Here is a 24,788-nt window from a genome sequence, read left to right on the forward strand (position 1 = left end):
AGATTTTATTAAAACAAAAAGCAGTTACAAGGAAGGTGATAAGCAATCACCAGAGAGGAATCAAACAAACCCAGAAATACCAAGCAAAGAAACCCCAAGCCCCAAAAAGACCAACTCAACAACAGTATAATCCTTGCAAACGAGCAAAAACAAGAATAAACCAAACTGCAACAAAGGCAAAACCTAGACCCTACAAACTAATATCAACACCCGCAGAAAACCCACACCTATCACCCAATCCCACCAGGACTCCCACTCAAAAACTCTTCTTATCAGCTTTTTGAGAACGTTCTTCTAGTCCCCTTCTATCTGATCTTGCATTTTTTGACGAACTTATTAGCCCCAATGCAAAATAAGCCTCCTTTTATCCGTGCAAAGACATTTGAAACTGGAACCTGCTGCTGACTTTTTCTGATCTTTTGAGCTCTGAATCTTCTAACTGTATTAAATGTTTCCATGGCTTCTTCCATACTCCCCACCGACTTCTTACCCCTATCTGAACCCACAATCCCCTCAAAAACTTCCTCCTGCTTCTTGAATACATCCCCACTAGAGTGGGGTTGTTTTTCTTAAAGAATTGCCAGAATTTCCATCAAGCACTATAGTGGCACTACTCTCTTTTTCCCCATTTTTTTCGTCCAACAATCCAAATGCTTCTTTCGCAAATTCCTCCCCTCCTAAGAAAAACAACCCCAGAATTTTGCTGACTCCCGCATCCTTATTTGCCACTTTCTCTAAATCACATGTCTTCTCTACTTCATGAACCTCATCCATCATCGGCTCTTCTTCATTAGCCTCCCCTGAATTTCTTCCTTTTGTATATTCAAACCCCATCTCCAATCTTATCTCCTTCCACCTCTCTTCCCCTTTCCCAAATCTCTAATTCTTGCTCCCCTCCTTTCTTCTCTATTAGATCTTTTTTCCACTTCTCCTTCTCCCCACCCCACTAACTCTTCCCATCTCTCATTTCCTTTACTTCTATAGTCCCAATCACCTCACCTCCTTGACTGATTTTCCCACTTCTTCAGCTCTATTTGCATCCCTTCTCAATAAAACCTCAATCGTCCTTCTGCCATTCTTTTCTTCTACTGCCGTCCTTTTCTCTCCCCAATCATCCCCTTCAAATCTTTCCAGAACTCCTCCCTCATCATCAGTGACATCCAATATGTCTTCACTGTCCTCCCCTTTTTCTTGTTGCATATGATTGTCTTCACAATCCACCTACATCTCCCCCTTTTCTTCCGCACTCCTTTTTGCACCCCTGTCATCCTCCTATATCGTATGTATTTGGTTCCGTGGGCGTTTATGGATAGGCAGGCCATTTATTTGTACTTTTTCACTTTAAACGTTTATTTATACTTTTTCACTTTAAATGTTTCCTGTTTTTGTTGTTTGGTTGAGCTTCACTTTAAACATTTTTTACTCTCCACCTTAGATTAATACCCATTAAAGTGTGCCACATCAGCATTTGGTTTCAAGAAACACTGGAGTGTTGGGGAAACTAGAATTTGACGTTTCCCCAAATGCCCCATGCACAAAAATCAAAGCATTTCAGTTTTCTACCATTTATTTGATAAACAGTGAAACCAAACAGTTGTTTCATTTTGCTCATCTGCAATAAACGCCAACGCCTATGTGGCGCTGATGTGGTGGTGTTTTTTCAATAAATGCCCACAGAACCAAATACAGCCATCGCCATTGCAATCTTATTTTTAGGAAAAAATACTGCATTCTCCAAACAAATCCTTCGGCATTGGAATCAGCCTCTTCTATTACCACCTTCCCTATCGCCTCTTCATCCTTTGGGGCCCCTAATCCATCTACCAGTCTCTTGGCTTCCTCCGTTATTTCTTTCTTCAGACTCAAACTATTTGGCTCAAGATTGTTTTCTTTAAACTGCTCGCCCCCAAAAAACTCTTGGGCCGAACCTCCTTCATAACTTGACCTACCCTTCAACTCCAATCTAAAGGGTTTACCCCTCCTGTGTCCACTATTATAATTCTGTTTAAGATCCAATTGTTTCCAACCCAGATCGTCACCTTTTTTTATGTCCACGTGCTCCCAAGAATCACGTGTTGATCCACTAAAACTGGCCCAACCCTTTGTCATTGCTCATCTTTCTCTCTAAACACCTGTTTATCTTCCTCTTCTCCTTTTTCATTCCCCCAAACCCTGCCTGCCTCATCTTCAACCTCTCGTCTCCCATACCACAGGGACGCTTCCGCTTCCAATGTCACCCAAAGTTTCCACCATATCCCTTCAGTGAAGAAGTTGCTCGTGCAGGGAATCCTATCCTGTTTAACACCTGCAACTGTTATCTTCAATGCGTGAAGATTAGCAGTGTAAACATTTTCCAACACTCCAGGGACGCTTCCATCCACAAGTTGAATGACAGACTAAAAATCTTCAACATCACACACCCTCTAGGTATTGAAATTTCATTGCAAGAAGGTGTCCAGTTCACCACCGTCACCAAACCTTCCAATGTTTCAACATTCATGAACTCTGCCTTCAATTTTCCAATGTCCAGAACTGTTTTACTGTCATCAAAAGGAATAATCACATCCAAATCCGCATTTGGAATTCTAATCATAACATTGTTAGGAATCCTCTTCCAATCACTAACCTTCTTTTCTGTCACCATCAACATTTTGCTCCAATCTTCCTTACCTCCTCCCAAAGCAAACTTTGGAGCAACACCAGCTCCTTCAATCATCACCTCCTGAATCCCTTTATGTTCCTCTGTATCCTGAAACTTCTTCTCTACCCCCAAACCCTTTAACTTTTCTTTTTTCAGCCAACACCTTTCTTCATACTCCTGCAGCACCTCAGCAACTGCAACCCATCCCTGTCTATTTCATCCTTCTAGCAAACAAATAGTGTGTCTCATGCCATCTTCCAACTCTTCGTCTATCCTCAAAAAATATCCTTTGTTATTGACTTTTTTCTCGACTGAGAAGTGTTTTCGTTCCCTTCTCAACTCACTCCTCCAGCCTGGTCTGGTCACTGTATGGATTGCTCCCTTGACAAATCCTTTAATCCAACCTGCAATGACTAGGGACAGGAAGATCGTGGCCCTCCCTTCCTCTTCAAGCATCAAAACTTCTCCCTCCTTACATTCCTCTACCAAAAAACTCCTTTTTCAACCACAAGTCTCTTCCTCCAAATAAAGCCAATATATATTACAAAAGATCAATAAAAAAATCTAGGTGGTTAAGAACTCAATATACCATCCTTGAAGAACACAAGCAACCTTAGCAGAATCAGAATAACAAGGAAGAGCAAGGCCATTCTTCTCAAAGACCAACCCTTTCCATCAGAGGCTTTTCATAAAATAACTGTAGTCCTCTGATTTCATAATGTACAAAGATGGACATCTATGAACCCATGCACAAGCTATGCAAGCTTTATAGCCATACAAGCACTAAATGAAAGGTTAACGTCTGATACATTTTATTCTCTTTCTTCTTTTTCATTTTTTTCCCAACCATTTGCACTTGGCTATCAGATTAACAATAACAATAGCAATTATAATGCAGATGCTGAAGCAAGAAAAGAATATATGGAGAAAGAAATCAGCTTTTCCACCCCTACACTAGTTTCAGGATTTTGAGGTGATGGGAAAGGTTCGAGATTTTTTTATTTATTTTCTAGTTCTAGTAAAGAATGGGGTTTAAGGTTTCTAGGAATTTACTTTATTTCCAAATTATTGTTTATAATAATTTTTGGGCTTACTATTTATAGTAATTCACATAAATGTTATTTATAGTAAACTCCTGGCTTATTATTTTAGTAATTTCCGGTGTCTTTAGATTAATGTAGTTTTAGCAGGATTAGGAATGTGTTATTAGAGTAATTTACAAGTTAAAAATCCTTATTTGAGTGTCCCCTATGGATTGTCTCAATTTTAAAGCAAATAGAAGTGACATAGTTCACTTTCCAAGTCCAATTGAAGTCTGTAAAGTGACATCTGAGTTCATACTTGAATCTATAGTCATTGTAATTTAAATAAAAGAAGAGTTGATTTGATGAAATAAAGCTTGGTTTAATAAGTTATCTATATCCTTTCTGTTTACTATAAGTCTATAACAAGCAAGAGTTCTTTTGATTCCTAACTCATTCTTTGATGGACAACAACCTGTTTACTTGCTTTTCCATCCATATTATTCATCTTTATTCACTAAAAGCCCCTCTTTCGCCCTATAAAGCCCACCATAAAATCTTAAATCAGTAGGACCCCTACCCCATCCTACATCAAATAGCATCCGTCTCCAAACCGATAGTGCAAGAAGAGAGCAGTAACCTGATTCTCTTTTTTTTTTCTTTTTTTCCTTGTTTTTTGGTAAGCAGTAATTCTATAAAGCGGGTGATGTAGGACTTGAATGAAACAAGGATGAGTCTAAGAGGGTTAAGACAGGTTTAGGGGTATATTAGACTAAAAGCAAAGATTGGTTTGGTTTGGAAAGGTCTTGCACCCAAACTGCATGAGTTGCATATTTGTCCAAAGATAGTGGAAAGCTTCAAAACAAGGAAATAGGTATAGGATAGGAACTTTTCAATGAAACTTTATAGGTAGGGTTAGAATGGATAGTTATAGAGAGAAACTAATTTTGGTTAGGTTCAATGTATGTCTTGCACAAAAGAACAAAAATTCTAGGCTTTAAAGAAAATTAGAAGCTTATGGAATGCAAGGTTCTGGGTGGAATTTCAAGATGATATTTGGAAGGACAAAAGGTTATGGATTCATGGGAGTGTCCAAATATGGAAGCAAAAGGAGATGGAGATGCAATAAAAATGGCTAGAATGGAAAATTTTCAGGATAGATGAAAATAAAAAAGGAATAACTCATCCAGATCAATCCAGTTCTTTGAAAATGCTGAATGAAATGCCTTTTGATAAAGTACTTATGCTGTTGATGGCTATAACAGCTGCTTGCAAATTAAAGATAATATATATATACAAAGAGAGAGAGGAGAGAGAATAAAGAGGAAACTCAATATCACTCAGAAGGCAAAGTGTTGTGGCCTATAGTGCAGAAGCAGAAATAGGGATTGTATCTCATACTACATGTGAATTAATTTGGTTGAAGACACTTCTATGTGATATGGGTTTCTCAACAAATCAACCTATGAATCTCTATTGTGATGATCAAACCATCATAAATATTGCTTCAAATCTAATTCCCAATGAAAGAAATAAAAATATTGAAGTTGATAATCAATATGTTACTGAAAAAATGTCCAGTCTAAACATAAATGCTCCCTACATCAAATCAAGTTTTTGGTTGATTGACTTAATTATCAAGGCTCTTGCTCAACCTCAAATTGATCTTATCATTGGCAAGATGGGACTATATGATATATACTCCATGTTATACATAGGTTAGCGTAGGGACTGATCTGCAATTATTTTGCACAAAGGCACCTGTCTATGATTTTTAGTTTTTATAAGATAAAAACACAGCGGGTTGGTAAGGTCTCCTGCTGGTTGTAGCGGATACTTGGGATCCAATCCCACCTGACCTGGGTTCGGGGGGTTATGGGTTGAGGGATGGGCTACCCCCCGTTGTGTAGCCCTTCAAAAGAAATCAAAAGAATAGAAGATAACATCTTGTTCTCTCCTCTGTTCATACTAGACTTAATCTTCCTTTTCTTTCCTTTCTTCATTGGTTCTCTCTCATGTGATTAAACAGAAAGCATGCATCAAATCTTAAGCAATAAAGAGCCATTACTCATTCAGCACAATAATTATAGTTACATGGCTTGTTAGAAGATAATGGAGGGAAACCTAGTCAACAGTATACCTCCAATGGTTGTGCATCCTCCTCCCAATTAAGACATAGAATAGCCACGCTATGGGACTTCATACTTCTCAACAGCTTTCCATTCTGTTATGCAAATAAAACATTATCATTCTCCAATAACATACCAAGGTCATGTATAATAACAATGAAACAAATTGCAGTGCTGAACCATCAAAATGAAAAGCATGTATTGAGAGATGTATGTTATTTTAGAGACATGAATCAATTAGTACATAATATAAGCCTCTACTCAAAGATGACCATGCCATCTATAGAATACACCTTATCAGAATTCTTCTTCAAGTATGCTAAGATACGCCCTACTGCCTCCAAATAATGGACTAAAGGCTTATGCATATATTGGACCATTGCAGCAATTTGGTAGTAAAAAAGAACATAAAGGAAAAGAAAGGACAATGATGGGAAAGTAAGAAGAGAGATGAACTGAGGAAATAATTCAAAAATGTAAAAGGAAAAAACAATAAGAAAGCAAACCTGAAATAATAAGATAACGATTCAATAAAATAGTATTAAACACAGGAATGGACTACCTGAAGTAAACTAGGGATATAAAACCTGCCAATTACAGGATTACAAAACTGTGGGTTTAGACGCCCATTCCTAAAGGAAGATCAAGGTATTTTAAGGGCCAATTCAATGTCCCAAACCCCATCGTCCTTCCATATTCAAGGACAGTGTCCTCATCAATGTTAAACCCCACCAAACTGCTCTTGGCCAAACTGATATTTAGCACGAAGATAACTTGAAATATTTAACAAGAGTATGAAGGGTCCCCACATCACAAAAGACAATATCAACAAATCAAAGGTGAGAACTGTTAAAATAATTTAGTTGTTGGTGTTAGGGTCTGTTTGGCTAGTTAAAGTGTTTTTTTCGTTTTTTCACTTCTGTTATGTCTGTTATTGTACTCAGGGGCACAAGGGTCTTTTCCCTTGTTATTTCTGCCGCCCTATATATTTATTAAAATAAAGGCTGGCACCACCAGCACTGTTACATTGCAAATCCCTTCTCTTCTGCTCTCTCTTCTCTTCTCTTCCTCTTATTTCTGGCTGGCCATACTGTCAAGAAGAACCTTATGCTTCCTTCCCCAACATAAATCCTATTGAGAACATTACCCACTAGGAGATGTTGGTGCGGGAGATGGAAGTTAAGACATGTTGGATTAAGAGATCAGCTAATTCCTTAGCTGACGGTTTAGCAAAACAAGGGGCAGAAAGGGATTCCTTGTTTTGGGCTAAGTTGTAATGTTAGTGTCCTTGTATCTTTGTATTTTCTTCTTTCCTTTCTTGAAGTTCTTTGTGACTCTTGGAAGATAAGTGTGTTTGTCTTCCACTTGTAAATTTTCTACTGATGAATTAATGAAAGTGTTATTGATCAAAAAAAAAAAACATTACCCACTAGGAGAAAGAGAAAGACAGGAAGAGGATTAGCATTAAGACCCTTCCATCCAAGAAGAAATTTTGAGATTTTTACAAGGACTGAGATATGAATTATCAAAAAAATAATTGTTAATCAACTTTATCCATCAACAAACCATGATTCTTCAAAAACTCAATGAAGAAAGGACCAATATAAATAATCATAGGGATTTTCCAATTGATGCTTGCATGTACAATAACTTACGAAAGGGACAATGCTTCATACCCTAACCCAGTGTATCACCCTCACCATTATGCAGTCTCTTACCGCTTCTTTACTTTCTATCCTTTCCTAAAAAGATTCTGGGTCCGTTTGGTACTTCACAGTTGGAATCGGAATCGGAGTGGTCTATTCCAACAGTCTGTTTGGTTCAGACAGGAATGGGATTTAATTCCCAAGGGAGGAGGAGGGAATGGTCATTCCCTCAAATGGGGGAATGCCATTCAACCAGGAATGGGAATGGGATTCTGATTTTGCCCAACCAAACAGTTGGAATCAGAATAGCCCATTCCGATTCCAATTCCAGACCCCTATTCCCATGAACCAAATGGGGCCTCTATTGTTTCTTTCTTCCCACTGAGTCCATATTATCACTGCTCTAGCACTTTTCCAAATAATCCTTCCCCTCCTTTTAGGCTAGACAAAGGTAGAAGGATCAAAAAGCTTACATACCTCCATTGGCAAGGACCACCTGCATCCAAACAAAGAGAAAAACCATTCCCATATATCTAGAGCAAAAGGACAGGATATTAGTAAGTGGTAACAATTCTCTTCATTGGATTTACATAGAGTGCACCAGTTTGAGGATAAGCACAAGAAGGGTCTTCTTTTTTGTAGCATGTCCAGAGTGTTGATCTTCTCATGGTACATTCCCAACAAAAAGCTCCTATTTTGGTAGGAATAAGCCAACACCACACTTCCTTACCTTAGTAGGGAAAGGATAAAAAGGAGAAGACAAACAAAGAAACTTGAAGAAAGAAGAACAAGAAAGGTAACCCTCATTCAACTATACAATTTCGGCATCCCTCAACCATCTTCAGAACCCAAAATCCCAATCATGATTCAATGAAAGAATAGAAGCAATAAATTCCAGAGAGTTGAGCTTGCAAGAGAAAAGAATTTGGAGAAATTAGTCATTGACGGTGACTCAAAGGTGGTAGTAGAATGGTTAGAAAATCCAGAGAGTGTTGTTTGGGCTTTTAGGGAGGAAATGAATAAGCTTAAATGGCAAACCAGCACTACGACATTGATGATACCATGGGTTAGAACAGCGAACAAGATGCCATACTCTCTTACTAAGCAAGGGGTTAATAGGGAATTCTTGTATTGGGCACAATTGCAATTTAACTATGCTCTTATTTGGGAGGTGCACCTTGCACCTCTCTTTGGGTTGCTCGTACTGCTTCATGAATGTTGAGTTTTAATAAAATTTCCCATTTACCTATCATCTCTCTCTCTCTCTCTCTATCTATATATATATAGAGAGAGAGAGGTGCACAAAGATCATTTAATTTTGGTAGACGAGCTTATACGCATAAAACAAAATACAAAATAAAATTTTCAAAACATAAGGTTCATATTAAAAAGAACACATATATAATAAAAGCAAATCATATAAATTAACAACAATTATAATAAATATATATACATATATGTATATTGTATATTATATTTAGACACACAAAAATTAAAATTAAAAAATTATATGTACATATATACATATATGTACTAACACAGGTACAAAGGCACACTTTGAGGCTTCTACCTCAAAATACATTGAGGCTTGCACCTCGCCTCTGCCTTAGCCTTCTAAAACCTTGATTATAAATACCATTATAGAAACTACATTACATGCCATAAGTAAACAATTCCAAACAGCTAGAATTGACTTGAGTTATATTTTCAATGATTTAGTTAGTGTTACTTACTTCAACATCATGCAACGAAATGGTCCCATCATCAAGACCTACAGCTATCGCTTTACCATCAGGACGCCAGCAAAGAGCTGTTACGCATCTTCCTACACAACAATTAGAACAAATTAGTACATCCAAAGTACATTATATATATAGAGAGAGAGAGAGATAGCAACTATAAATCCACCTATCAGCATAACATCAATCAAGTGAATAGATGGAACACCCAAAACAATAAAAGGGTGAGAAGAAGCCGTAATTCTTCAGCTATAAATCACTTATTAAAATACAATCAAGGCATCAAGTAAGGTCAAGTTGTAATTCTTAAGTATCAAGTAAATATATAGGACACCCAAAAACATCAAATGGCAATAATAGGCTCGTTTCAACTTTGGTCTTGTAAGCCCAACTCAATTCATCCAACCCAAACATAATAGCAATCTTTGAAATGTAGCCTACACCATTCACTAATATTTTTTATCGGTTACGCCATTAACTAATTACACTGCAAGGAAAGCAATGGCATCTCATTTGAATCTATCCTTTGCATTAAGAGCTAAAATACCAGAGAAAGTCCATCAATTCAGTAAAATAGTTCGAACATAAAGAAACAGTCCTAGAAATGGTGAAAGAATAAAGTAGGTCATCACCAGGAGAAATCGTCCATAATCTCTGCCAGTTGAAACGATGAAGAAGGATCTTGGAATCTCCTGTGACCATAGCCAATAAATCCTTCTCTGGATTCCACTCTGCGATTTTGATCTAAAAGAGGACGAGGTTAATGGACAAAATTAAGGTGCAAAAAATGAAAAAGAAAAATAATGGAATCTGAACTGAAGCATGTGAAGAACCTGAGAGGCGATTGGTTTGTCGAACTGAAGCTGAAAAGGTATTATCCCTTGCCCCTCGTCGGTTTCCATGACTCAATAGCTTCGAAGCTTTCTACAGGGAGGGATTGAGGAGAAAGGCGACTGAAGAGGTTTATAGACTGTGGAGTGCGGAGAAGAAAGAAACCCAAGGCGGGAATTTTTTTTGGGGGGGGGGAGGGCGGGGACCGGTAAGGTTGCGAGTATGCGTAGAGAATTCGGATTTGCTCTCAACAAATCACGACTCACATCAACCTCACAACGCATCTCAACCGTGGATTGAAAACATCTTATTATGAATGAAACATCAAGTACGAGATGTTCTCAATGCACGGCTTCGATATGCGATACGCTGTAAGGTTGGTGTAAGGCGCGATTAGTAAGGAGCAAATCGATCTCAGAAGTAGAGCGATGAGGTCCGTTAGTCTGGTTTTGGACTGAAAGGAAAATCCCTCCGTGTGCACACGATTGTGCGTCGTATAACCGGTTAGTGAGTTGTGTAACTTGTGTTTGGCATCTTTTTTGTTAGGTGTTCGGTGCTATGCACCATTAATAACTTGAATTTGGATTAGCTAAACGCATGGGCCATGAATTTATTATTAGCGTAAAACCTCATCGTTCATTTTACCATGGTTTTTAAAATCGGATCGGATCCGACGGTCGGACCAGAAAAACCGGGAATCAGTTAGGTGACCGGTTTCGGGCTTCCCTAAAACCACAGTTTCCATAAAAATCATTGATTTCGGGTGGTTAATTATTCGAATCGTTCGAACTGTTTGAACGATTTTGACCGGTTTTCATTTTTTAATTATTTTTTATTTTTTTGTCATAACGGTCCAACCGTTCGAATGTAACCGGACCCCTGACCGCTTTGGTCTCTGAGTCGATTTTAAAAACCATCGATTTTACAGCTATTGCGTTTTGTCAAACTTTGCTCTAATAACTTTATCCCCTGATCTCTTTTACTATAACAAATTGGTTAACACTTAGCCATCCCTCAGTTGGTTTAACTTGTGTTAGGCATCGTAACCAGGGGTGATCATTTCAGTCCGGCCCAAAAAATTTAGGCTTCAGCCTAGGTTTTGTCTTAATGCCTCAATCAAATTCAGGCTCTCTCTTTTTTTTTTTTTTTGAAATTGACCGGTTTTTAAAAAATTGTGAATCAAAATGAATCGATTAACTAGTCCACCGGTTTGATTTACCAATTTGATTCTTTGGTTTTTATATTTACAATATATATTATAAATAAATATATAATATAAGTGTTAAATAGATATTATAATATATTATAAATATGTATATTATATTTTAAATACTACAAATATATATAATTTATTATAAATATATTATATATTATAAATAGATAACTAAAAATATAATATATTTATGTATAATACATATAAATTTGTAATATATATATATATACATATATATTAAATTACTAATTAATCTTAGAATTATTATAATGAATAGTATAAATATATAATCGCCTTCTTAATTATATTAAAAGATTAAAAGTTTAAAATCTGATCTGATTCTTTGTTAATTTAAGCATGGTTAAAGAGCTCAAGCTAGAGGGTTGAGAATGAATGACTTTGGGTCAGATTTGGATTGGGCTAAACCCACACCGAACTTGATCCATTGGCATCCCTGACCATTGAGACAAAGGTATTTGCGTTTGAAATACCAATGTACTTTATGTGGACAATGAAGACCGTTTATTGATATAATAGTTGTGATCTTCTTCCAGATTGCATGGTATATGATTTTTGCTTCATTTTCTTTCTTAACCATATGTTTAAAGCTGAACTCTTTGAATGGGTATTAGGTAGATTTCATTGGTTGATTTGCCATCTGATGACAAGTGGATCAGGCTGCTAGTAGTTCAAACCTGTAGAAGCCTTGAAAGCAAAAGCAGAGTTAGGCATGCACATTTCATATATATTTTTTAATGATATATATCATTTCTCAACACTTAACAGCTTCAATGAATGAGCCCCAAGGACCTACTGATGTTTTTCAACCATCCCATAACAATGGATGAGTCTCCTTCAACCTCCATTCTTTAGGCCCAAGGAGTAATCAATCTGTAGACCTTGCAACAAGGATGAAATTTCTCCTATATGATGCAGTGTTTTCGTATCTGAATGGTCGGGCTGTTCGGCTCAGGTACCATTCAGACAACCGATTCTATTTCACCCTTAATCCATTCTTTAGCTAAAAATTGTTGACCTTGTGACTTATTGTTTGGGCTATCGAACTATTAAACCCGTTTGACCCAGACAATGGTTTTGATCATTTTTATTTTATTATTTTTATAATTTTATTTTTTAATTTGGAACGGGCTATCCGTTCAAGCCGAATGTTTGAACTACTATGGTTCCGATTCTAGGTCGGTTTTTAAAACATTGATAAAATGGACTAGATTATGATGCAAACCTGCAACCACCTCTCCCATAAGGTCCCTAGATGCACCTTCTGAAGAATCTAAAGATTATCCTAAATTATAATGTTCAATAATTTAGGAATATTTTTTTTCTGAGGTGTCTGTTAAGTATTTCTTAAGAATTAAAAAGAGTAAAAAGAAACTCAAAACTCATCATCCAATTTGAATTGCTCATTCAGATGGATTCCCAAGACCGCCATAGTCAAGCTGAGAGCTTAAATAGAATGAAGGCCAATAAGCATAATTTAGATTGGCAGTTTACCACGGTTGGATGTAGACCTGGCAATTGGGTTGGGTGTGTCGTGTTCGGGTCGGGTCAACACGTTGCGGGTTAACTTTCGGGTTGGGTTATCGAATGCTATAACCTAACCCTAATTGACCCATGGGTTAGGTTTGAATCGGGTTGACTTTCAGGTTGGATTATCAAATGCTATAACCTAACTCTAAATGTTCGGGTTAGGGTTGACCCATTGGTCAATTCGGGTCATCCTAAAAAAAATAACTGAAATTTTAAAAAAGTAAAGAAAAACTACATGAAAAATGCCAAAATTAAAAGAATTAACTTTAAAAATCCAAATATGAATAAAAAAATTGAACATTTAACAATTTAAAGAGTAAAGACTAAATAGAAAAAATTAAAGAGTGGAAACTTCTAACAATGCATAAATAGTCCCAATTAGGGCCTGTTTGTTTCCTCTTAACTCTTATCTCTTAAGAGGAATCTTTTAACTTGTAAGAGAAAATTGGTTGTTCGTTTCCTCTTATCTCGTGTCTCTTAAAGTGCAATCATACAACTTTTTGTTTTCTAATGATACCCCCAAAAAGGCAAACAGAAACTCTCATATATGGGTCAAAATGGATATTTGATACTTTTCAAAAATCATAATTCATAACAACATTCTCTCATCCAGAGTTCATAGGAAAGAAAATTTCACCAATACCAATTAGGGTCAGGTCGGGTCGGGTCATTCTCACATTTAGGTAGCTGAATATGAGACCTTAACCCTGTTTTTGGGTCAGGTCGGGCAGGGCGGGTTCGCGGGTGGGTTGAATCAACTTTTTTGCCAGATCTAGTTGGATGCCAATATATAACAGTTAACTTATAATATTTTTGAGTGGGTATACAAGCCTTGGGCTGTTTGTCATCTTTGTGCATATTGCTCTTAGGGCTGTTGGGAGATGGGGATGCCTTTACAATTCGTTATTATGTTGTTGAGCAAAAAGATTATGAAATTTATCTTCATTTATCTGAATTTGAATAATACCATTCAGTTATGACCACCAAATTGCTTTGATTCTTCTTGTAGGTTTCCATATAATACTTTTATCAAAACTTACTATTTATTGATGTTATTTTTATTACTCTTTCACTTTCACATTATTTCCTGATATACATTTCAAGAAAGGGGAATGTAAACAAAAGAGGAGGAGGAGGATGAGAGAGAGAGAGATTGAAATTGTTGGTGTTATTGATCATAGGTGATAAGAATAGGATGTTTTTTCTCGGTTATCAATCTTCCTTATGTTTCAAATTAGATGTTATGGAATTAAGTATTATCCATACAACTTAGAACGGAAACTTAGTATTGAGAACTTTCACATGTTCTTAAAGAAAACCACTTGATTAACATCACTCTTTGAATTTCTTGAAATTTAGCACTTCTCTATTTTGTTTGCATAATTGATATATCTTTCTTTATAGTTCTAATTTAGGTCTGTTTATGATTATTTTCACCCTTTGTGCAGGAATTAATCTTCGTTGAATTTTGGGAGAAGAAGTAGAAGAAGATTTTATAAGCCGATGTTTTGAATAAAACTACATGTTTCTAAGAATAGACGATGAAATTTGTATTAAGGAGTTTATTAATTTGAAACTAATATGTGTTTATGACAAATATTTTGAATGGAAAATGGATGATGAAATTGGTATTAATTAAGGAGTTTATTAATTTGAAACTAAGATGTGTTTATGATGTTTTGGTTTTTTTTTTGTATTTAATTTCAATTTTGATGATTGAAGAGAAAATAAGTTTTTTGAAACAAATTACAACTTTATTTAATAATTGAAAACAATTACAGGTTATTTGGATTTTTGACAAAATTCCAAATCATTTTGATAGGTGAGAAAAAAATTAGAATGTTGTTCAGGTAGACCTCGAGAAGAGATATTTAGAGGTGGTCACAATTGCTGCTATATGCTTTTTTCTGATACAAGATTAAATATTTTTAGCGGTAGTCGTGACTGCCGCTAAAGGCAACATTTATTGTTGCTAAAAAATTGTGTCAAAATAAAATGCACAAAAAAAAGGCGCCAAACCTATAGCTACATTCATTACACCCCTTTAGCGACAACCACAACTGTTGCTAAAGATATAACTACCGCTTAAAAATCATTCTTTATCTATAGTCAAGAATTGCTGCTAAAATGCTGCTAGAATTTTTAGCCACAATTTGGCGACTACCAATAAAATTTTTACCAACAGTTTTGAGAACTCTTAGCATTAGTTTTGATTGCTACTAAAAGTGAATTTTCCTATAGTACACTCAACATTCATACTAATGAGCCATCGTGTTAGTGATAAGGGTGTTTAATTTGCATTAGAATGGACCTATTGAAAGCAAAATAGGGTTGCTGTACCGTAGGGATGTCAATTGGATTGGATTTAGTTTAATCAAGCTCAATCCAGCAATGTGAGTCCATTACAAATGGATCAGGTCCAATCCAACCCAATGAATATTTTTGACCATTTTGGATTGGCTCAATTTAATGTTAGACTATGTTTTAATTTGGGTTGGTTCCAACCGAAACATGGTCTATTGACACCTATTTTCTTATCTTCAATCAATGGACCAGATATATTGGTTCAATCCAATTCAATCTAATATAAATTTATTATGGATGGACCAGGTCCAATCCAATCAAATAATTATTTTGGACCATTAAGTATGGACTGGTCCAATTCAATTTGTCTTGTTGGTCTGTCTAATCTGTCCAAATTGATTTTGGTTTGAATGTGGTCCAAATCAATTTGTCTTGTTGGTTTGTCCAATCTCTCCAAATTGATTTTGGTTTGAATGTGGTCCAATTCAATTTGTCTTGTTGGACTTAGCCCACCTTGCCCTGGATTCCAACCTTACAAAGCTCTCCTTCACTCTATGTTTTCAACCCATTGTTGACTTGGCTGGCTGAACCGTTTGAACCATCACCCAACCAAGATTCTGGGTCTGGTTCAATCAAGACCCGTCAAACAATAAAAAATCGCTGACTTGGTCAAGAACCACTTGACCCAACTGATTCAACCGTTGACCAGTTCGACCCGGTCACCAGGTCGCGGGTTGCACACTTAATGTAAATTTTCGGAGGCCATAACTTTGCACTCCAATGTCCGATTTGGGTGATTTTTTTTGGTAACTTTTTGAGATCTATTTGTCCCAAGGCACCATAGGCACCTTGCCCTGCTATTTTCGCAAAAAAAAAACCTTTTTCCTTAAATTGCAATTTTTAATATTTTATAATTAAAAAATTAAGAATTGAGCTAAAAAATATAATTTAAATATAAAAATACATATAACATATCCAAAACATATTATATATATAATATACATACACACACTTAATACATATATATGATGACATGGCATGGTCTGAATCGTTCGACCTGATTGGTCGAACCAATGACCCACGACTCGAAGGCAAAAACGGTTCAACCTTCAAGTCAGATTTTAAAACATTGCCATCACCTACTCAAAGCCAATCCAAAGAAGAAAAAGCAAAACAACCAAAATTTATTTCCATCTAATTCTTGTTGTAGGCAAGCCAAGCGGATCCTCTCTCTCTCTCTCTCTCTCTATATATATATACTTAATACATATCTATGATGACATGGCATGATCTGAACTGTTCGACCCGACTGGTCGAACCGGTGACCCACAACTCAAAGGCAAAAACTATTCAACCTCCAGGTCGGATTTTAAAACATTGCCATCACCGACTCAAAGCCAATCCAAAGAAAAAAAAGCAAAACAACCAAAATTTATTTCCATCTAATTCTGGTTATAGGCAAGCCAAGCGGATGTATGTGAGGCTTGATCATGCAGTATCTGCGTTTTCTCATATCTCTTTTTGCTTTAAAAAGCCGCTTTCTTTTGGCCTTTGATCTCTGTGTACTGCGTACATGATGGGAGATGCCAATTAACCATTTCACGAAAAAGAGTAGGCATGGAAGGACTGAAGGAGAAGAAAAAGTAGAGTACGTCTTAACTCTTAAGAACTGTGATTTGTTCTTCTTTGTATGTAAGTCCTAGAATTTTGCCATAAAGGACCCAAACTACCACTGAAAAAGTCCCACAACGAATTGCAATCACATGAGGAGGTGAATTTCTATCTACCTAACACTCATACCTCATCTTTAACATTATTGATACATGCTTTTTTGTTTCTTTGAAATTATTGATGGGATGTTCAGATATGAATGAGTTCCTTTCATCTAGAGATTTCTGATCTCCCCTTTCATCAACTCTATATCTTAAAGACCAATGATGTCAATGGGTGGGTTAAGTTAAAAATCCACATTGATCTGACCCTTTGTATCCTGCTTTGAAGTTAGAGAATAAATACGTATTTAGGGATCTCATCTAACAACTTAAACTTTTTATCCTGTGTTTAGTTGCAGTGTAATTTATTTGTGCTACTACAAATGCATAGGAGTGCAAATAAAAATAATGTAAATTTCAGTTTAATTTTATTTTGGATTTTACTTTATTTGGCTTCAGGTTTTATTTTACTTCATTTGTACTGCCATCAAACAAAATAAGGTAAATTTTGTAATAAAAATATATCAAAAATTGCACTACCATAATTTTGCATAAGTGAAAATTCATTTGCAGTGCAATCAAATGCAGCCTTAGGTTGAACTTTTTTTTTTTACGAGATGGTACTGAAGCCTATTTGACCAAGTGGTCAAATGTTCAATCCTCGCCAATTCCATAATTCACCAAGTAGCTTGTTTGACCAGAAGTTACAAGAACGTAACCAGCACTCAAGCCCTACTCCCTAGCACTCAAATCCCAAATACAACCTTAAAAAACCATTTAGTTATCCTACTTATTGTGATAATAAGTGAAATAAAATAACTTTTATTAAATTTAATATCCACATGCAATACAAATAAATTACATATTTATGTTTGACAATTCTAACTAAAAATTAAAAAGAATAATATTCAAAAATAATATTTTATAAATTAATGGAATAAATATTTTTTCAAGGCCACATTAAAATAAAAAAAATGACTGCAACCTCAAAAAGTTTATACAAATAAATATTAATAATAGAATAACTATTTTAATACTTAAAATTTATAAATTTGCAAATGGTATGTATCTTAAAATTTTTATATATTTTTAAATTATTAATTAACATTTTAATTTACATTAAATAACAACATGTTTTTTATTTACAGAAATAATTGTTTACAAAGCATTCGAGAATATAATATTAAATTGAATATATCAAATCTATAATCTACATTTATATCCAAAAATAATTTTTAATTTCAGAAAAAAACTATATAAATAAAAGTATTAATAATGGAAGGACAATTTTATCATTTAAAGTTGATTAATTTGCATATGATATGTATATTAGAAATTTTAATAAATTTGATATATTATAAGTTGACATTAATTGATATTTCACTTTACATTTGAGAATTTAATATTTGGTTGACATTTTTATTAATGTAAAAAAGTAAAAATAGTAAAATAGAAAATAAATGATATAATAAGTAAAATATAATAGGCACATATGTTTTGTGTTTTGGACTCTTGATTGATGTATTATCAATAAAATTGTATGATATCTATGCATCCCGCTATATAAATTGTAATATATTATTTAACATGCATCAATAAAATATACACTTTCTATGTATTTAAATATTATTTATGACTATTTAGCCTTGAATTTAATGCTACTAATGTATTTATGATTTTTTTTACATTTTCTTAACATATATAAGAATTTCCATATTTTTATTCATATCTATGCATTTCAAAATGTATTTATATTCATATCTGATTGTCTGAAACAATATTTGAGACGAATGTATTGCCCATAAAAATTGTAAATAAGGCAAAATCAATGGTATACGAAAAATTTGAATGAAAATACTTAAACATTGAGAGACTAGTGAGTTTGTTAGATACCATACCTTAATTTCCTATACATTAGCAGGACTCATAAATAAAATAAAAAATAAAATTTCTTTTTCTAAACCATTATTAATTACTGCAGTTACCAACTTCGGTTCAATGTGCAGACCATTATCAACGATCCAGTGTTTGATCAAAACGGTAGTCAAATCATTGAACCAGCCAAACAAATAATAATTAGGGTAAATAGATAAAACCTCCTTTGGTAAACTTCAAATCTTTCCTAAACTTTGGTAAACTTTTTGGAACAGTTGCAAATAGAACCCCAACCCTATGTTAAAATCCTCCAATAAGAATTATAAAAGTGTCCAAAATATCCATGCATTTACTTTATTCGATCAAAATATTTATTTTCCAATATTTTTATCCCAAACCTTCCCAATCTCTTTTCACAAATTGATTTATTTTTCCAAAATTACCCTTCATATCAATTGCTAAAATTTAAATTCTGTTTTTTCTTTGTTGTTCATAAAATCTTACCACAAAAATCAGCCTCAATAATAGTTGCATGGGTATTTTGGATATCTTCTTCCCTCTTATTAGAAAGGATTTTAACTAACAAAAAGAGTATACTTACAAATGTGTCAGAAAATTTAGAGATGATTGTACAATTACCAAACTTGAGGGGAGGTTTCAGCAAGGGTGAAAAACTTCAGAGTGTTTTCAGCAATTTACCCTAATAAATATTATAGTAAAAGAACACAATTAACCTTTCACTGTCATTATTTTGACTTTACAAAGCCGATATTCATTTCTGTGGGTTCAGCAATTTACTCTTAACAGGTTTTTCTTTCACTTTGGCTGTTCTACGTGTCTCGCATATTCGCGTTCCTATAAAAGGACTTGGCCAGTGCCATCTCCAATTCCACCTTCTTGTAATCAGAGAGAGAGAGATGATGGAGACTGGGATGTTGAAGATAGAGGCTCTTCTAAGGCTCTTCACCGTGGGACTCTTAGTTCTAACAGCTTGCCTAGTCGGAACTGATAAACAAACTAAGACTGTCTTCTTCTCCGTTGAGAGGAAGGCCACTGTCAAGGACTTGGACGCTCTCGTGTACTCTCTCTCTCTCTCTCTCTGTTATTGGGTATTCTAAGTATCATGGATATTTTCTTGTTAATCTAATCAAATATTGGTCTGAAATATGATGTTCCTGTTTTTCTTTCTGTTTCCTGTCTTTCTCTCTCCCCAGGATATTGATGATCGTGGAAACTGTTGTTGCTTTCTATCATCTTCTTCAACTTGGAAAATGCTTCTTCTTTCCTCGGTTCAAGGAAAACAAAGCTCTGCCTTATTCAACCCAGGCATGGGTTTTTTTCTTCTTAGACCAGGTAAATCCTACACTACTTTCATAATCTCATTTGACTTCGATGCATATATACCACATTCATCTCTCTCTGTGTGTTCTGTGTGTGTGCGCGCGCAAGGCAGCTGCCCTGTTTGCTGTCAGTCTCTACTGCACCATAGAAGATTTCTGAACATTGGGACTTATCGTATGTAGCTGTAGACAGATGGGTGCAGTTTCCTTGAAATTAAGTAGCCAATTTGAAATCTGACAGAGCATGCATATAGGAAAACAAACATTGAAGCCAGGAAGCTAGTTGTAGGTTAATTTCCATGGAAAAATTGAAGAATGTCTACATCTAAGATTCTTGTGATAGACTGGAAATTAATGATTGGGATATGATAAAGCAATATACAAGCTTTGGAATTAGATTTGCTTGGACCAAGTAGTGCTTAATGAAAATGTGCAAACTATTGACATGAAACCTATAAGTTAGAGCTAGGCAAACTCATAGCTGAAAGACTAGTATTAATTGGGTCTGGTTTGAAATAGAAAATTGAGATCCCTTTGATAGAATACTCGTAAATGATTGAAACAATGACCAATGCTATAAATCTCAATCACCATCACTAAGATAAAGTATATATATATATATATATATACTAGTAAAAGTGCACGTTCATTGACAGTGTATATATTGTAGTTCAACTCAAAGACCTAACTTCAAATGTTCTTATATTTTCTATCAAAATTTTCAACATGTGGTTGAACCATAGAGTTGTATCTATTGATTTGTAGCCAAAGAACATGTTTTCATCTATTGAATTTCTGGTACCCCATTTTTTTCATTTTATAAACCATCAAAATATTGATGGTTCAAAAAAAAATATGGGATTTTATTTTGAAGCAAAACCAACTTGTTTTTGCTTGTTAAAACAAGAAAACATGTCTTTTTTTTTCTGATTTGCATATTTTAAAAATAAAAGAATACAAAAACATTCATGTTGTAGAACACTCCCTAAATTGCTTATAATTGGATTTGGATTGCCCTTTTGAAAAGCATTTTTTCTATGGAGTGCGATAACGTTTTTTTTAAGGCACTAATATCACCCTTAATGAAAAATGATAGCATATATGCTTCTGCCCTTTTGACAATTATAATCTCCATACGAGAGAGAGAAAGAGAGGTCTCCCTTTGGACTTGGATAATAAATAATAATCCCCCTCCTGTCTTGGCCCAATAAGTGGGCCTTGTTAACACTCCTTACCAATCAATGGACTACCTTTTAAATGAGATGTAGCCCAAGAGTAGTAGAAAAGGTTATTATATCCTCATTTCTATTGACAATCAGAAATGATGTGAGCCCATACTTCTTCCATCCTTGGTTGATCTTCATCTTTTAAAACTTGAGCCCACTTCGAGTAAAGACTCTTAAATGAATCTTATTCGAGGCACTAGTCAAGAATGCTTATTGAGCTTATTTTCTTGGAATGGATGATTAACTAATTAACTCTGAGATCTACTTTGATGGCAAGTGTCTATATACAGACTAAAGGAAGAACCTTCAGCTATTAACTGATTAACTGATCATTGATGACGATCCCACTTGCTAAAAGCATCAAATTGGTTCAAGTGCAACAACCTTCAGCTATTAATGTCTCCAACTACTATTGGGAGTAAGGTTTTAAATTTCGGAAATTTTGTCCATTTTGAAATAAAAGTATAAAAAGCTTTGAAATATGGAATTATTATAATATTTTATATTTTAATTATTTTATAAATATTTTACAATAATATGAAATTTCAGATAATTATGTCCAAATTCCAATTCCCAAATTTTCAAGGAACCTTCTAAATTTTCTCAAAATAAATGCACTTCAAACCATGCTTGAGGGGGCCCTAACCCGAAGATGTCCATGGGTTGGGTTTAGTATCAAACCAAACCTGATCTGAAATAATTCCAATCGAAACCTGACCTCACTAAACAGAGATTAAATATCAAATCCTATCCGTCCCACATATAATGCACCTATGCTCAACCAAGGTTATACATACATACACAGGCTTGGCTGGGCCGGGTTGGGCTGGGCTATTACACGCATGTGCCATGCCGTGCTGTGCTGTGCAGGTGTGTCTTGGCCCTTGGGCAGCCCCTTCTCTATCTAATTATTTTTATTCAAAAGAAAATAAAAAAAAATAAAAGCGTTCACCTATGCACTTAGGGCCCAACCCTAACCTCATAGGGTCAGGTCAATGCGAGTTTACCACTAAAACCCATCAATTTTCATTTTTTTTCTTAACTTGAAAATTGAATTTTGTGGTGGGAACAGGTTTTGGGATTTTACAACTTGGGAATGGGTAGGATATGGTATTAGGCTTACAGGTGTAAATGGATCGGAACATGATATGGCTCGATTCGAGATCCAATCCTATTTGGTTAAATTTGGATCTCCCTTGTTTGGATCTTCAGATCGGATCGGATTCGGATCACCTCCTATCCAATTCGAGAAGATCCGATCTGATATATTTATAAACATATATATATATATATATGTTTTATTTATTTATTTATAAATATATATTTTTATAAATTTTTTATATTATTTATTTTTTTATAAAAAATGTATATATATATGATGAAAATAAGTAAAAATTACTTGTATTTTTGTTTTTACTTTATTTAAATTACTATATTTTATTTTTCTTTTAGTAATTTATTAATTTTTAAAGAAGACAATTTGGATTGGATCATATCCGAAGATCCGACTTACCGATAGAATTCGATTTGAATTCGAATCCTATCAAATCAAATCGGATCTGACATGAACAGTGTCAGATCGGATTTGAATATACCCTGATTCAAATCCGATCTGATCTGTTTGCATCCCTAATTAGGCTAAACCGACTTGCATATTGTTTTGTTGGAAGTAGACATGTTCATGGGTCGGGCTCGAGTTAGGCTTTCACTTTGCATTAACAAATTTTTTAAGGCCCGAGCCCGAGTCCAACCCTCATAAAAAGCCCGAAGCTTGGGCCTAGGCCCGAGCCCAAAGTATATAGCTCATGCCATTGTTGAAGCGGCTGAATAGAGAGAGAGAGAGAGATTATAAAGAAAAAAAATGTATATATTAAATTATTAATGTATATATATTATATAATAAATATTATATAAATAAGTCGGGCCGGGCTTGGACAAGGCTTTTTTGGAAAATATCGAGCCCGGCCCGACACACAATTGGGCTTGGTGTTTTAGGCTTGAGGTCAGGCCCGCTTGTCTAATTACATGTCCAAGCCTGATCGGGGTGCGGGCTGGGCCGGGCCGCGCTGTCGGGCTACCCAACCCATGAATAGGTCTAGTTGGAAGGTATATAAACTTAAGCTATGTTTGGTTTGAAATAAAAGTTAGGAAAAGAATAATTGATATTTTGAAAATTTTCCTACCTTTTCCTTCAAACCAAACAAAGCCTTATATATTAGGTATTGAATTTAATGATATTTTGAACTTTTTATAAAGAATAATTGATAGTTTATCTATGTTTTACATGTTTTAATTAAATAATTGGAAACTTTGATTTTTCTTCACGTTATTTTACTTGTTTATTGTTTATATATAACAGGGAATAATAGGAAACCAAAGATTTTCGACCCAACCCGCCCCGCCCTCAAATGCAAAAAAAGTAGAATTGGGGAATGCTTTACATTTTCTTGTGTAAAGAGGGTTTAAATTCTGAAATTCAAACCCACTACAGGTTTTAAGTACGATATGGGTTGGGAGGTTTAGAGAGGATGAAGGATGATAGGATGTAAAAATTACAAAACCCCCTCTGTTGTCCTCCCTATATTCAACCTGGTTATGAATCCAAACAAACCAAATATTAAAGTTTGGAAAAACTTGTATGGTTCGTCTCCAACTGAATGAAAAGTGGATCTTAGAATTTGGGCCCTTAACTACCCTCCTGGATCCCTGCAGAACCAATCAGGATGTGACACCTTTTCGCAATAAACATGCATCGAAGAACATTGATCTTCGTGTATATATATATACTTGACAAGGAGCATATGTAGCGCCCACAGCATGAAGTAACTAGGGAACTAACTAACATCTTGTCCTCATTGCATTACAGACGGTGACCTACATTTACTTTGGAGCAACCATAGCTGCAGCTCAGGCCTCAGCATTATCAGTAACTGGAGCAAGTGATTTCCAATGGATGAAGGTGTGCAACATATACACTAGGTTCTGCATTCAGATCGGAGGGTCTCTTTTCTGTGGCCTCGTCGCAGCGCTCCTGATGAGCATTGTTTCGTCGATTTCAGCCTTCAATTTGTTTAGACACTACTCCCCGAAACAATTCTTCGCCCTCAAAGGCTGACGAAATTCAGACGAGAATTGTCACAGTTGTTAATTTCCAGCCTGCTTTCTTGTTTCTTACTGTATCTTTGAAGCTGTTGCATCGATCCTCCAAACAGCTTTATTTATGAGAGTTCGTTGTCTGCAACTATAATTTTAGGTGGGTTACTGGCCATTACAGTGTTTGTGAAAATTTGGTGATCTCTGTAGCTAGGGTCAAACCAACGAGTCAGGCAAGTTAATTGGTTCACGAGATGCCATTACTTGTAATGGTAAAATCTCGGGTTGGCTGCTTTAATCCAGTTAAAGGCCCGGTTCACTTTTTTGGTAAGTTATTTAGGCCCCGTTTGGCAACGTTATGCGAGAGCATTCTTCTTGTTCCCGGCGTTCCTGTGGCAAAAAAAAAAAGAGAGAGAGAGAAAGAGAAATGAGCCATTCCCGAGTGACCGAGTGAGAATAACACCCAAAG

General features: G+C 35.3%; 2 protein-coding genes across 2 annotated transcripts in view; one reads left to right on the forward strand and one right to left on the reverse strand.

Moving 5' to 3' along the window:
* The window catches only part of APC4 (Transducin/WD40 repeat-like superfamily protein), a 97,907-nt gene extending 87,712 nt beyond the window's left edge, over positions 1-10,195 (reverse strand). The window contains exons 1-4 of the mRNA XM_010261521.2: positions 10,011-10,195; positions 9,810-9,921; positions 9,172-9,263; positions 5,804-5,887 (exon numbers count right to left, since the gene is read on the reverse strand). Of these exons, the coding sequence (XP_010259823.1) occupies positions 5,804-5,887; positions 9,172-9,263; positions 9,810-9,921; positions 10,011-10,079 (357 nt within the window). The 5' untranslated portion in view covers positions 10,080-10,195. The remainder of the gene's footprint in view (positions 1-5,803; positions 5,888-9,171; positions 9,264-9,809; positions 9,922-10,010) is intronic.
* Positions 10,196-19,465: 9,270 nt separating this feature from the next.
* LOC104599363 (CASP-like protein XL3) lies at positions 19,466-24,601 on the forward strand. The gene is made up of 3 exons (XM_010261874.3): positions 19,466-19,738; positions 19,875-20,013; positions 24,093-24,601. Exons 1-3 carry the CDS (start codon positions 19,578-19,580, stop codon positions 24,339-24,341), a joined length of 549 nt encoding a protein of 182 aa, XP_010260176.3. The 5' UTR covers positions 19,466-19,577; the 3' UTR covers positions 24,342-24,601.
* Positions 24,602-24,788: the final 187 nt, after the last annotated feature.

This window comes from Nelumbo nucifera, chromosome 2 (assembly GCF_055504915.1).
Source record: "Nelumbo nucifera cultivar China Antique chromosome 2, China Antique-T2T, whole genome shotgun sequence".
Lineage (NCBI taxonomy): Eukaryota > Viridiplantae > Streptophyta > Magnoliopsida > Proteales > Nelumbonaceae > Nelumbo > Nelumbo nucifera.

What these genes read in the sequence shown, in the direction of transcription:
- LOC104599363 (XM_010261874.3), top strand. Translation starts at nt 19,578, where the DNA reads ATGATGGAGACTGGGATGTTGAAGATAGAGGCTCTTCTAAGGCTCTTC. An exon ending in AAGGACTTGGACGCTCTCGT is followed by an intron (nt 19,739 to 19,874) that starts GTACTCTCTCTC and finishes CTCTCTCCCCAG; the next exon opens with GATATTGATGATCGTGGAAA. An exon ending in TTTTTTTCTTCTTAGACCAG is followed by an intron (nt 20,014 to 24,092) that starts GTAAATCCTACA and finishes ATTGCATTACAG; the next exon opens with ACGGTGACCTACATTTACTT.